Source organism: Malaclemys terrapin, chromosome 13 (genome assembly GCF_027887155.1).
Source record: "Malaclemys terrapin pileata isolate rMalTer1 chromosome 13, rMalTer1.hap1, whole genome shotgun sequence".
Lineage (NCBI taxonomy): Eukaryota > Metazoa > Chordata > Testudines > Emydidae > Malaclemys > Malaclemys terrapin.
The window spans coordinates 34,662,122-34,677,743 of NC_071517.1; the positions used below are offsets into that span (position 1 = coordinate 34,662,122).

General features: G+C 44.5%; 1 protein-coding gene across 1 annotated transcript; it reads right to left on the reverse strand.

Annotated features, from left to right (window-relative positions):
- Positions 1-262: 262 nt before the first annotated feature.
- Positions 263-1,225, reverse strand: LOC128847274 (olfactory receptor 6N1-like). Its single transcript, XM_054046662.1, has one exon. It carries the CDS (start codon positions 1,223-1,225, stop codon positions 263-265), a length of 963 nt encoding a protein of 320 aa, XP_053902637.1.
- Positions 1,226-15,622: the final 14,397 nt, after the last annotated feature.

The window sequence follows — 15,622 nt, forward strand, 5'->3', positions numbered from 1 at the left end:
ATATATTTCAATAACATCCATATAATAAAATCTGATAATGACACATACAATGATGATATACATATTTTGACAGAAGAATGAGTTTCAGCAGATCATGACGTTCATATGATACCTTACAAGGCATGTTTTTTTATGAAATATCACAAGCAAAAGAAAAGGTGAATATGGTGGTTTCAGGGGGCTACTCTGAGGTACAGTGCATCACAGGCTCATTGCTTCAATCACACAGGCAGCTTTCAAAATCTCAGGCTATTTTATTATCTCAGAGTCTCTGCATGTTTTTGTGAAAGCCACATTTACTGACTGCTTTGCTCAAGGCTTCCTTGACCTCTCTGTTTCTCAGGCTGTAGATGAGGGGGTTTACCAGGGGAGTTAGGACCGTGAAGCAAACAGAGAGCACTTTCTTCAGATCTCTGAGAGTATCATGTTTCAGCAGCATGTAGAAAATCATTATGGTGCCATAGAAAATTGTCACCACAGTGAGGTGAGAAGAGCAGGTGGAAAAGGCCTTTTGTCTCCCAGTGGTGGAAGGGATTCTCAGGATGCTGGCAAGGATAAACACGTAGGACGTCAGGGTTAGTAGGAATGGAGGCAGGGTGAATACACAGGCCAGTATGAAATCCACCAATATGCTCAAGTGTATGTCACTGCAGGAGAGTTCCATCACTGGGATGGGATCACAATAGAAATGGTCAATTTCATTCGGGCCACAGAATGTTAACTGTGATAGGAATAAGACCGAGATTATAGTAGCCAAACAACCATTTAACCATGACCCAGCAGCGAACTGGAGGCAAAACCTGTTATTCATAAGAGTTGAATAGCGCAGGGGTTTACATATCGCTAAATACCGATCATAAGACATCGCTGCTAGGAGATAGCATTCTGTACCTACCAGAGCAGAAAAGAAATACAGTTGTGAGAAGCAGCCACTGAATGAGATGGTTTTGTCCCCAGTCAGGAGACTGGCCAGCATCCTGGGCAGAAGGGTGGAGGTGTAGCAGGTCTCCAAGCAGGACAAGTTCCCCAGGAAGAAGTACATGGGGGTGTGAAGGTGCTTATCAGCCACAACTAGTGCAATGATGAGCATGTTTCCAGCCATGGTTGCCATGTAGATCACTAGGAACATCAGGAAGAGAAGAATTTGCAGGTCAGGGAGTTCCCCGAATCCCAGGAGGATAAATTCTGTGACAGCCGTTTGGTTTCTCTGGTTTCTGTCTGCCATGAGTTGAGTCTAGGAACAATAAAGGAAACTGTGCAATTGAATTAGAAGAACATAGAGCTGAAAGGTAATCAAGTGTCATGAATTAATTCCATAAATATTCAGAAACTATCCCTCCCTCTCCTGGTTACCAGCTGAAATTTTAAGGCTAAATGTTGACTTCAGTCCAAGTGCATGTAGTCTCAATTCGAGAACAGATCTTTGTATCTATGTAGACCACCCTCTGCCACATCAGAGCAATGTGTAATATAACAGTCCATTTCTCTGGTAGCTGAGTACTGATACGACAGATCAGACTCTTACTTTATCTACTATTGTATCCCATCTAGTGACATACTGAAGCTTAACAATGGTGCTTAAATGCAGTATTTCACTTCTGGCAATTGCCAGAATCATGCCACAACTTAGGAGTCAAAATCAATAAATACATCAACTAAAATGTTGAACTGAGATTTCCAGTACAATCTATTTTCCTTAGGCATTGATCATCTGTTAGAATTAATGGAAATTAATCTAACAATGTTTCCTGGTATATTCAGCAACTTCCCTGTAAGAGAAGGAATAATTCATGCCTCCCTCACAAGAGGTCAGTTTATGCCATAAATTTTGAAATGAAGTAAATTCTCCCTTAGTTGCTGTGGTGGTGATGGTGATGTGGTGAGGGACTGGCAATGCCTTTTCTGTTTCCTGATGTTCACTATGTAGCAGTAATAAAATGCAGCTCTTTGGAGGTTGGATCTTAGGAAGGGACAAAACCAGGCTGATGTGCAACCCAAACTGGAGAGTGACCCTTCCCACTCCATAATGATTGTGGGATGATAATATAAGAACAAGAAAGGCACTGCGGAGGGGTGTGTGTGGGGGGGAGATGCTGTTCCTGAACTCAGAGTCTAGAAACAATCTGGTATGTGTCATCTGGGCTGGTAAGACTATTAGAATTTGCCACCCCATTGGGCACATGGTGAGCCAGATTCTCAGGTGATGTAAATCAAGGTATCTTCATTTGTGTCAGCGGGGCAAATCTCCAACTGAGGAACCGTGACAAGACATGGATCTCAAGCTCCATCTCTGTGAAATGGTGCTATGAATGCTGACTGGCACTGCTGTGGGAAGGTGAGGCTAAAATTGCTAATATTCACCTGAAGAAGAGCTCTGTGTAGCTCAAAAGCTTCTCTCCTCCACCAACAGGAGTTAGTGCAATATAAGATATTACCTCACCACCTTGTCCATCGAATATTCACAAAGCACATTCATGCCCCTGTTTGGTGGCAGTATAGAAATACAGTCAGGAAGATGGTGCTCACCTGTAACCACAGCACAGCCCAAGCTTGAAGCCATGAGCTCTTATTTCTCAGGGATTGGCTGCCAGGACGTAGGTTCATTTGCTGAGGTTCTTGTCTCTCTTCTTTCTGCAGAAAGTGGATTTTCTCACTCAAGAGACCTACAGTTACCTGAAGGGATGAGCAGATGCGTTTGATCTACCTTTGGACAATGAGCTTCTCCTTCGATTTACAAAGTGTAAATGCTGCATCATATTTTTATTTGGTCTTCACCCTTTTTAATATGGTCCCACTTCAACCTTTCTCCCACTTGGTTCATTTTGTGTCTCCAAAGCTTTATAGCTAACAATGCCCAATGGGACCTGTACAGCATGACTTCTATAATTGCAACTTTTTTTTAAGGCTAATGAACCTATGTGTAAAATACTTGAGATCATGAACAAACACCAGATTACATTTTTGGGAGCTGCTTATCCAAGGTGATGGCATGTTATGGGCAGCTATTTTCAGAAATGCCCACTAGATGGCAACATATTTTGAATATTACTAAAGGGATGGTGTAAGTACATTATATCACCCTTACAGCATGCTTTCACTTAGGGAAGAAAAACTAAATGCACAAATACAGAATGGGGGATAACTGGCTTGGCAGAAGCACTGCTGAAAAGGATCTGGGAATTGTGGTGGATCACAACCTCAAGATGAGTCAGCAATGTGATGTTGTTTCAAAAAAAAGCAAATGTAATTTTAGGTTTTATTAACAGAGGCACAGCATGCAAGTCTCGGGAGGTGATAGTACCGCTCTGCTGGGCTCTGGTTAAGCTTCAGCTGGAGGCTGTGCCCAATTTTGGTCACCAATGTATAGAAAAGATGTAGAGAAAATACAAAGGATCCAAAGGTGAGTGACAAAGATGATCAAAGGGGTGGAATGCAGCCATATGAGCAAAGGCTGAAGGAACTGAGTGTGTTTAGTTTGGAAAAAGAGGATATTAAGGGGAGGAGATGATAGTGGTCTTCAAATACTTGAAAGGCTGCCATAAAAAAGATTTAGAAAAGTTGTTCTCTCTTGCCACAGTGGACAGGACAAGAGGCAATGGGTTCAAATTGCAGCATGGCAGATTTAGATTAAATCTCAGGACCAACTTCCTAACTTTAAGAACAGTAGGACAATGGAAAAAAAAAACCCATAGGGAACTCATGGAATCTCCTTCACTGGAAGTTTTCAAAAGGAGGCTGGACAGCCATCAGTCTTGGATGGCTGAGACTCAACAAATCCTCTGTCTTGACAGGGGGTTAGACTAGATGACCCTTGTAGTCCCTTCTTACCCAAAGGTTCTATGCTGCCATCTAGTGGCCAATTATTTTATTGTCTGCAGAAATGTATTGGTCACTAGTCAGTATTTCTGACCACTCCCCCCCTTTCATTTCCTCTACTCTGCTGCCATCTAATGTCAATTTCCCAGCATTGCAGCCTGTTACTCATGGGCAATTAGCCATTCTGGCTGGCCTTTACTGGTCCTTTTTGTAGAGTCTCAACAACACATGGTGCAGGACAGAATGCCCTGGAATAGAGTAAATTCCTCTTTTGGCGCTGGAAGGGGGATATCCATAAAGGGGTCTGGGAGTCACTGGCAGGGCCATCTGATGGAGCTACCACAGCCCATGTTACGTCTGATGTGTGGATGCTGAGAGAATATTCATCCTCCAGGGCTGTCAACCAGCACCTTTCATCAAAACTGAAACTTTCAAGGGGAATATACCAATCTGTACCACCTCAGATCACTGGTCCACCCCATCTGAGTTACCATCTGCAGCTGTGGCCAATATTGCATGTTTCAGAGGTGGTCAAAAAATCCCCCCCAGAATCTATGACCAGTTGTGCATTGGGGAAAGAATACTTGCTGCCCCCCCTGCAGATAACCAGCTGACATCCTGAAGCATGAGCTTTGATGATACGAGTGTAGGCTTTTGTTGATTTGAAAACTAAAGAAATTATTTTTAAAGGTGTCTGCTAGTCAATTTCATTGGCCACAGGTCCCTGGAGGGAGGAAATGCAGGTGCCTGAAACCTAGTTGGACCCGCAGGATGATAAGAACACTACCCCACATACCAGCTGCTTAGGTCCTGGTCTAAGAGTGGAGGAACCGTGAAATTCCACCCTGTGGCAGCTGAGGGTAAGAGGAAAAAGAAAAAAAAAGGCCCTGGGGAACAATTTCAGTTCATGAAAGATGAGAAATAGCCTAACCACCTTTGACTTCAAAGGCAGGAGAAAGCAGGGAGGGGGAGGGGGAAGTGATTGCTCTATGCAATGCTCAGCTAGTAAGTGTCTGCAAAGGAAAGATTTCCCCACTCACTAGTGCTTGTAACAGGATAACAGAGAGAGTGAAGTACTCAGAGAAGGAACGGTCCTGAGCTCATCCACGGAGTCTGCAGGAGAAGCAGGAATTGAAGTTAGAACTCATGACACACATACTCATGCTATCCTGTCTGCTGATGAATAAGCCGAGTCCAAGTGATTGCAATTCACACAGAGTCTTTCACTAGAGGGTTAGGGGCTCCACTCTGACCCAACAGACATTACCTTGGGAAGAAGCTGCATCCTAACTAATATGAACACAGGGAAAATGAGGCTTAGCATAAGTTTTTGAAAGCGATTAGTGATTTGGGGTGCCTCAAGTTGGGCACCCCCCAAACATAAGACACCTTTAAATGAGCCTGATTTTAAAGGACAGGTCCTGTGAATCAAGACCCTTTAAAGGGTCTCAGCTTGGCTTCCTAAAATCTCCAATCACTTATGAAAGTTTAAGCCAATGTGCTAATAAGATCCCCTGGCTTAGTCACCGAGTTTTGAGTGGTCTGTGTGAAATTCCTTTTGGAATTTCTAAAGTTGTCTGTTATTTGCAATCATTTACACCAAGATGGCGACTCCTTGAACATGACTTGAAGAATGGATTCCTTTATCTACAAGCAAAATGGCACCCTCTACGGAACGGCAGGAACACACTGCAACATTGCAGACTAGGATGGGGTAGAGTGAAGGGGTTAGTGGTGTTAGTGCGGATATGGAGATCCTGGTAAGAATCCCAGTGCCGTAAAAATATAGATCAAAATTTGGAGTAGTGTAGTGACAAATCAGTGATATCATTTTACATTGGAACAATATTAATTAGGTTTATATTTTTACATTTGGAAGCACATCATGTCACCTATGATTCACTGGGACATGGCATAGTCACTTACATTTTTCTCCAGAGGCCCATGGGGGCTATGATATTTTGGGATGCAATCCAGATGAGTGAGGGGCTGTGATACACCTTCCCTGCAACTGTGGGTGCCTTACAATGCCTTGCTGCTGTCACTCAAACCTGGGCCGCTCACAAAACAGCCACCAGCAAGCAAGTCACACCCTGCATATCTGTGTATAGCTGCAGCCTGCCAGCACACTCCAGTCACACTCTGGTTTCCATCAGCCTTGGTTACCACATGAAGGGTGACCCCAATATGTGCCCAGTCCTGGATTCCACCTCCCCCTCCCCCCCCCAAAGTGTATATTCTGGAACCGCACAGTCCAGCCCTCTCCTAGACAGTTCAGATAGCAAAGGTCTGTTGTCCAGGTAAGGGAACAATATACAACAACTTTCCACTTTAATGGGGGTTACCTACACAGTTCACAACACAGGCATTAATTTTGATTAGCGAACAAAATTAAGTTCAGCTACAAAGGGATAGATTTTAAGTGAGTACAAGTATTAAGGTATTAAAGTCAGAAAATGTTACAAGAAAAATAAAGACAAAATGCTTCCTAGTACAAAGGCCTTTACAAACTAGATTTGGATCAAGGTAAAATTCTCACCACGAGCTTCCAACAGCATTACTGACCAATCTTCAGGTCAGGATCCCTTCCAGAGGGAAAGGGCTGGAGTCTTTTCTCTTCTTAGGTTCAAGAAGAAGAATGGATAGGGAGAGATAATTTTGTGTTTTGCTCCTCACTTTTATAGTTCAGTTACCCTTTGAAATGCATCTTCCTGAGAGTGACCCCTAGATAACGTTCTTTCCAGCTGAGAGCAGGGAGATGGAGTCTGGTTGTGGTGGGAGGTTTGCTAAGGTGTTTGCCAAGATGCAGCTCTGTTTGTTCTTACCCCCTTCCCTTGCCAAAGAATAGCCACTTGACAGGTGATGGCCCATCAGCTTTGATGACACCTGGCCAGGTGTCAACTTGTCGTTTGTCTTCGAGAAACAACTTTACTCACTTCCCAGACTTGTCTGGTAAACACACGTCAAGTCATGATTTCATCTTATGTTCATAACTTTGCATGTAAGTACATTATATGAATTTGACCATGATATTGACCAGCAAGTTGTTAGTTTCTAAATGATAACTTTCCAGGCATATTTTGTACAAAGATTATTACAGTAGTGTGTAGGGTGTCAATACGGGTGTGTATGCCATCACAGGGGCCAAATCTATTCTTTATGTAACTCCACAGAAGGAAATTGATTTGCACCAGGGATGAGTCCAGCCCTTTCTGTTGAGTTATTTCCTCCCGAATCCACTCCAGTGCTCACTGGGACAACCAGAGCACTGTGCTCCCCATAAGTAACTCCTCAGGGAAACTCCACATGGTCTGTTTGGTTTAGTAGCTATAGATACCTGCATTCCTGAGATGATGGAATGATCCCTGTGCACTGAGCAGAAACTGAACATTGGGGCACAGTTTGTGCCCCAGTTATCCTGAGAAGACATAACAGTTCTTGCTATTAACCCCGCTCTGGCAACTAGGAAGCAAATGAAGTCTCATTTTACACCACATTTCCACATGAACATTACAGAGAGCTCAGTGTTGACAGAGAATGGCTGGCTCTGGGCACAGGGAATGAGATAGGCCCCTTCATCTATAGGGAACTTCTGCAACCAGTCCAAGTAAGTAGTGCCCCAAAACTGTTCTTTTTGACTCCTGTGTGCTGAGCTGTTGAAAGCCTGAGATTAAGCCCACATTTATTACAGAAGGAGCCAACCCTAAGAAGGATCATGCAATCCCCTTGTCATGGGGTTTACTAGTCACCACTGGGGCACCTCCTTGTGCCTCATCTAGTCTAATGCCCCCTCCTTTGGTTGCTTGCCCAGTGGTCTCTTTCTCTCTGGACTTGGTTGCTCATTCTTCATGACTCAGCCCTCCAGCCACATCACTATAATCTTCCCCTTCTGGGGTAACAAAGTCCCTCTAGACAAACTATCTCTGGCAATCTTCCAATCCACTATGCAGTTTGTGTCACTTTCCTGGAGACAGATAGAGAGACCCATGCCTGCCCACAACTCCAGGTTCTAACCCAGAGACCCTATGCTCAGCAACCATGGTCTGCTCAAGCTCTCACCCTATTGGTGTTTTGCCTGGGCTCTTTCCTGCTGCCCTTCTCTAGCCTTGTTAAGGCTGTATTCCCACTTTGAACTTTAGGGTACAAATGTAGGGGCCTGCATGAAAACTTCTAAGCTTAACTACCAGCTTAGCTCTGGTCTGCTGCCACCATCCCAATGCTAATTTCCTTCCCTGGGTAGCCTTGAGAGACCTTTACCAATTCCCTAGTGAATACAGATCCAAGCCCCTTGGATCTTAAAACAAGGAAAAATCAATCAGGTTCTTAAAAAGAAGGCTTTTAATTAAAGAAAAAGGTAAAAATCATCTCTGTAAAATCAGTATGGAAATTAACCTTACAGGGTAATCAAACTTAAAGAGCTCAGAGGACTCCCCTCTAGTCTCAGGTTCAAAGTACAGCAAACAAAGATAAACACTAGTAAAAGGTACATTTACAAGTTGAGAAAACAAAGGAAAACTAACACGCCTTGCCTGGCTATTTACTTACAAGTTTGAAATAGGAGAGACTTGTTTAGAAAGATATGGAGAACCTGGATTGATGTCTGGTCCCTCTCAGTCCCGAGAATGAACACACTCCCCAACAAAACACAAACAAAAGCCTTTCCCCCCACCAAGATTTGAAAGTATCTTGTCCCCTTATTGGTCCTTTAGGTCAGATGCCAGCCAGGTTACCTGAGCTTCTTAACCCTTTACAGGGAAAAGGATTTTGGAGTCTCTGGCCAGGAGGGATTTTAATAGTACTGTACACAGGACAGCTGTTACCCTTCCCTTTATAGTTATGACACGCCCCCCAAATCACAGATAGTGTTGGACGTTTGGTTCCACACTGGCTGTGATTTCTTCCTGGAGTTTTAGGAAAAAAAAGAGTTAATAAGACACATGTACCTTTAGACATACTACTGATTATATAAAAACTAACAATATGTTTTATTTTAAGAACAATTGTTAACCAGTTAACTTTGGGAAACTTTTCCGGGAGAGTGCAGCAGCCACTTTGTTAGAAGCTCCCGAAATGTGTTGTATTTCAAAATTAAAATTTTGGAGAGCTAAACTTTACCGAAGAAGTTTTTTGTTATTTTCCTTGGCGGTATGAAGCCACTGTAGCGCAGCATGGTCTGTTTGTAGTTGGAAACACCGTCCCCAAACATATGGGCGTAGCTTTTCCAGCGCGTACACAATGGCGTAGCGTTTTTTTTTTTTTTGCTGATTGACCAGTGGCTTTTCCTCTCAGACAGTTTCTTGCTGAGAAACACGACAGGATGGAATTTTTGATCCGGTCCTTCCTGCATTAAAACAGCTTCCACGCCTTGCTCGGACACATCTGTGGTTACTAGGAACGGTTTGTCGAAGTCTGGGGCCCTTAGCACAGGGTTAGACATGAGTGTTGCCATAAGCTGGTTAAAGGCCTTTTGACACCCATCAGTTCACTGAACTGCATTTGGCTGTTTCTTTCTGGTTAGGTTTGTTAGCGGGGCGGTGATTTGGCTGCAGTGGGGGACAAATCGCCTATAATATCCAGCCAAGCCTAAGAAGGATTGGACCTGTTTTTTAGACTTTGGAACCGGCCACTTTTGGATAGCATTCACTTTGGCCTGTAGGGGATTTATAGTTCCTCAACCCACCTGGTGCCCCAGGTAAGTTACTCTGTTTTGGCCTATTTGACACTTTTTAGCCTTAACAGTTAGCTCTGCCTGCTGGATGCACTCGAAAACTTTTTCCAGGTGCTCCAGGTGCTCTGCCCATGAATCAGGAAAAATGGCCACATTATTGAGGTAGGCAACTGCAGATTCTTCCAATCCCACTAGGAGACCATCTACCAGTCTTTGGAAGGTGGCGGGTGCATTTTGCAACCCGAAAGGGAGTACATTGAATTCATACACCCCTGCCTAGGTGACGAAGGCTGACCTTTTTTTAGTGGGTTCATTTAGTGGTACTTGCCAGTACCCCTTGGTTAAGTTCAAAGTAGAGATGAATTGGGCATGTCCCAATTTTTCCAATACCTTATCTGTGCGTGGCATTGGATAGTTGTTAGGACGAGTTACAGCATTTAGCTTACGGTAGTTCACGCAAAAGCGTATTTTCCCATCTGGTTTGGGAACTAGAACCACTGGAGATGCCCATGCACTATTAGAGGGGCGGATTATACCCATCTGTAGCATGTCCTGGATCTCCCTTTGTATAGCAGTTTTGGCATGAGGTGATTCCCGGTAGGGTGGGGTTTTAATTGGGAGAGCATTACCTGTGTCAATGGAGTGGTATGCCCGTTCGGTCCGTCCTGGAGTGGCTGAGAAAATTGGTGCAAAGCTTGTGCAGAGCTCCTTGATCTGCTGTCACTGCAGACGTCCAAGGGTTGTGGAGAGGTTTACCTTTTTTACACCACCATCCTTTTTTTTTTTTTTTTTTGTAGTACTCACCTTTAGGCCACTCCGCGTCATTTGTTTCCTGGGCTGTAAACTGGCAAACGTTTAATTCTCTGGAATAAAAGGGCTTAAGAGAATTAACATGGTATACTTTAGGCTTTATGTTGGAGGTGGGAGAGGCTATGAGATAGTTAACAGCTCCTAGGCACTCCTGGACCATGAATGGTCCTTCCCACAACGCTTCCATTTTATGGGCCTGGAGCGCCTTTAAGACCATGACTTGGTCTTCTACTTTGAAGGACCGTTCTCTGGAATGTTTATCATACCAGGCCTTTTGCTCTTCCTGAGCATCCTTTTGGTTTTCTTTAGCAAGGGCTAAAGAGTGTCGGAGGGTGCTTTGTAGGTTGCTTACAAAGTCTAGAATGTTAGTTCCTGGAGAAGGCGTAAACCCCTCCCATTGCTGCTTCACCAACTGTAATGGCCCCTTAACCTTGCAGCCATACACAAGTTCAAATGGTGAAAACCCTAAACTGGGATGTGGTACAGCCCTGTAGGCAAAAAGCAACTGCTGCAACACTAGGTCCCAATCATTGGAGTGTTCATTTACAAATTTACGTATTATGGCCCCCAAAGTTCCACTAAACCTCTCCACCAGGCAATTAGTTGCATGGTGGTAAGAGGTGGCAACCAAGTGGTTCACCCTATGAGCTTCCCACAGGTTTTCCATGGTCCCTGCCAGGAAATTAGTTCCCAAATCTGTAAGGATGTCGGAGGGCCAACCTACCCTGGCAAAAATGTCTGCTAATGCCTGGCACACACTTTTAGCCCTGGTGTTGCTTAAGGGTACTGCTTCCGGCCATCAGGTAGCAAAATCCATGAAAGTCAGTACGTACTGCTTTCCTCTGGGTGTCTTCTTTGGGAAAGGACCCAGAATATCCACAGCTACGCACTGAAATGGGACCTCAATTATGGGTAGTGGCTGGAGAGGGGCTTTAACGTGGTCTTGGGGCTTTCCCACTCGTTGGCACACCTCACAAGACCGGACATAATTAGCAACGTCCTTGCCCATTCCCTCCCAGTGGAAGGACTTCCCCAACCGGTCTTTGGTTCTGTTCACCCCAGAATGGCCACTGGGATGATCATGGGCTAAGCTCAAGAGCTTTACCCAATACTTAGTGGGAACTACCAACTGTCTTTGAGGATGCCAGTCTTCCTGGTGCCTACCAGAAAGAGTCTCCTTGTATAAAAAATTCCTTGTTCTACAACAAACCGGGATTGGTTAGAAGAGCTGAGAGGCAGTGGGGTGCTCCGTGCCGCCGCCCAAGCTTTCTGAAGGCTGTTATTTGCTTCCTGCTCGGCCTGGAACTGTTTCCTTGATGCTAGAGACATCAGTTTCTCCTTGGACTGTGGACTGGGGCTTGGTCCCTCTGGAAGCGATGCAGGTGCTGGGGCTGTTTTCATTGACTCGGAACCGCTGTCCGCTGGTGCACTATGTGGTATCTTAGGCTCTGGCTGAGCCTCTTGGGTAGGGTTATCTGCTGCTTCAGACAGGTCAGGCTCGCTGGTGCCCTCTGGCATTGGACTTGTAGATGGGTTTGCAAGCGCTGGACTCAGTGCTGGCAATGGTTCTGGTGGTGGTTGCGTTGCCAGTTCCGGTTCTGGGACTGGCTTTGGCTGGATCTCTGGGATTGGATCCACTACGGCTGTTGCAGTCGGTGGCAGGGGATCCTGTTCCACCACCTTTGTCTGGGTCTCTGGTAACACAGACGGGGCCCTGGTGGACGGCTCAGGAACAGGGATGGGGGTGAAAGCTTACTTAGCCTGGCTGCGGGTGACTATTCCCACCCTCTTGGCTAGCTTCACATGATTGGCCAAATCTTCCCCCAGCAGCATAGGAAATGGGATAATTGTTTTGACTTTTGCAGTCTATCATTCCTGACCAGCCCTTGTACTGGACATGCAACGTGGCTGTAGGCAAGGTTACAGACTGTGACACGAAGGGTTGAATTGTCACTGGAGCCTCCGGGTTGATGAGTTTGGGGTCCACTAGGGATTGGTGGATAGTTGACACTTGTGCCCCAGTGTCCCTCCAAGCGATAACCTTCTTTCCGCCCACTCTCAAGGTTTCCCTTCGCTCTGAGGGTATGAGAGAGGCATCTGGGTCTGGGGATCTCTGGTGTGATTGGGATGTAATGAACTGTAATCGATTGGGGTTCTTGGGGCAGTGAGCCTTTATATGTCCCCATTCATTAAATTTAAAACATCACCCTGCTAAGGTATCACCAGTGCGATGTTGGTTGGTGGAGATGTTGGTGTGGTGGGGTGAGGAGGCGTCTGGGGTTTCCCTTGGGATGTGGGTGGCGCCTTGGGTTGTCCCCGGTGGTAAGGTTTGGTTTCGGGTTGCCCCTTCTGATATTCGCTCCAACTGCTACTATTTTTTTTCTTTTCTGCCACCTTCACCCATTTGGCGCCAATCTCCCCCGCCTCAGTTACAGTTTTGGGCTTCCTATCTAGGATGTACCTTTCTATTTCCTCAGGAACACCCTCTAAAAACTGCTCCATTTTTACTTGGGAAACCAGATCTTCCAGAGATTTAACATTTGCTCCTGATACCCAGGCATCACAATTTTTGTCAATGTGGTAGGCATGCCGGGTAAATGACACATCGGGTTAACACTTTAGGGCTCTGAACCGCCGACGGGCATGCTCAGGTGTTAGCCCCATTCTGATTCTGGCCTTGTTTTAAAAAGTTCATAACTGTTCATGTGTTCCTTAGGCATTTCAGCCGCCACCTCTGCTAAGGGTTCACTGAGCTGCGGCCTTAGCTCTACCATGTACTGGTCTGCAGCAATGCTGTATCCAAGGCAGGCCCTTTCAAAATTTTCTAAGGCGGCCTCAGTATTATCGCCAGCCTTGTAGGTGGGGAATTTTCTGTGATGGGAAGTGGTACATGGAGAGGGGTTGTTGGGATGGGCTGTTGTATCTGGCTTAGCCTTTGCTACTTCCAGTTCATGCTTCTTTTCTTTTTTTCTCTCCTCCATCTCTTTTTCTTTCATCTCCATAGCTCTCTTGTGGGCCTCCTCTTTGGCTTTTTCTTCTTTTGTAGTCATTTTCCTGTTTTCTTGTGCTGGGTCACCCCCTCTGCAGTTGACTGAAACTGGGAAGCTCTCAGCTCTGGCTGCTGCTGAGTTAACAGAGACTTTCTAACTAGCTACTCCCGAGGATGTAAAAAGAAAAAAAAATAACCAAACAATTCAGCTTGTAAATTCCCTTTACCTTGTCTTTTGTTTGCTCATTTGAACACTTCTCTTAACAAAGGACCTTGTTAAAAAAAACTTAACACCTCTGCCTTCAGGCAAGGAGATAAGATATGCATCTACTTCCAGCTCGGCTTTCCAAGCAGCTAGAAGGAAAAAAAAAAAAATCTTACTGGCTTTTGGGTTTAAAATGATCCCACCGCTCTGCCACCATGTCAAGGCTGTATCCCCACTTTCAACTTTAGGGTACAAATGTAGGGGCCTGCATGAAAACTTCTAAGCTTAACTACCAGCTTAGCTCTGGTCCGCTGCCACCATCCCAAGGCTAATTTCCTTCCCTGGGTAGCCTTGAGAGACCTTTACCAATTCTCTGGTGAATACAGATCCAAACCCCTTGGATCTTATACCAAGGAAAAATCAATCAGGTTCTTAAAAAGGCTTTTAATTAAAGAAAAAGGTAAAAATTATCTCTGTAAAATCAGTATGGAAATTAACCTTACAGGGTAATCAAACTTAAAGAGCTCAGAGGACTCCCCTCTAGTCTCAGGTTCAAAGTACAGCAAACAAAGATAAACACTCTAGTAAAAGGTACATTTACAAGTTGAGAAAACAAAGGAAAACTAACACGCCTTGCCTGGCTATTTACTTACAAGTTTGAAATAGGAGAGACTTGTTTAGAAAGATGTGGAGAACCTGGATTGATGTCTGATCCCTCTCAGTCCCAAGAATGAACACACTCCCCAACAAAGAACACAAACAAAAGCCTTCCCCCCCAAGATTTGAAAGTATCTTGTCCCCTTATTGGTCCTTTAGATCAGATGCCAGCCAGGTTACCTGAGCTTCTTAACCCTTTACAGGGAAAAGGATTTTGGAGTCTCTGGCCAGGAGGGATTTTATAGTACTGTACACAGGACAGCTGTTACCCTTCCCTTTATAGTTATGATAAGCCTGTAGTGCTTTTTTCATGCCTGTGGCTACTTCACCTCTCTCAGCTTCTTACTAAAGCTGATAGTCCAAGGCAGGATCCCAGGGCTTACTCAATACCTAAAACAGCTCCTTATACCTAGCCAACTCCACTCCTTTCTAGGAAATGACTACAGAGATCTTCCCTATAGACTCTCCTTTTGCACACTACCTCCTGTTTTTATACAAACTAAACCTGCCTCTGCCCAGGTGGGCTTCATCATCCATTAGACCTTATCAGCCCTGACTCTCCTTCAGGTGCAGCTTGTCAGACTTTAATTGGCCCTTTTTAATCTGCTCAGGCATTGTGTGGGGGTGGATACTCCTTCACAACCCTGTAAAGAGTAGCTGGAAACTGCAGTGGTGCTTAGGAAGAGCAGAGGCTACTAGGAATAAGCAGAGTTCTGGGTTTGGGAATTAAGACTCTAGCTAGGAAGGGTTGGGAGTAACCTGCTAAGGTAGGGGAGACCCTGAGCAAGCACAGCTCTCACAGAGAGCACAGAAGTCTCAAGGCAGAAAGGCTTGGGAGTAGAAAAAGAAATGTTTATTTGTTGGACTTTAATTGGGGACTTTGAGTTTTATTTTGAGATTTTCTATGACTGAACCCAGACACCAAAAAGGGGGATATGAATGTATAACCTTTGAGTGGACTAGAGTTTACTTTACTGCCCTTCTCCAGTGCCTAAAAACCCCCAACTCCCATAGAAAAGCACCTCATGACCCAAAATTCAGTCATTGAGGATTTTCATCAAGGATTACGCAGAGTCAACCTCCCCACAATCAAGTCCAAAAGAACAAAGGAATTAACTTAATTCTTAAGTAGCAATTTTCTAAAATCTTATGATAAAGAAATATAATTAACAACTTGGCTAATTTATAAGCCACATATGTTATTCTCAATTATACATAAACATAAAGAAAACAAATTAAATCTAAACAGGTCAGTCCCCACAGAAACAGTGAGAAAAAACTCAGTTTCTAAAAATTTGTCTGAGTTCACCTTAATCTCAGTTAGAGACTTTGATCACCAAATATATATAGTCTGAGTCAAAAGCAACATTTTTCCTCCACTTGTTTGTAAAAATCTTCAGCTGGAATCCATGCAGACTCTTCCTCCTTGGTAGCTAATCAACTAACCAATTAACCAACCACTCACTTAAGTATATAG

What these genes read in the sequence shown, in the direction of transcription:
- LOC128847274 (XM_054046662.1), bottom strand. Translation starts at nt 1,225, where the DNA reads ATGGCAGACAGAAACCAGAGAAACCAAACGGCTGTCACAGAATTTATC.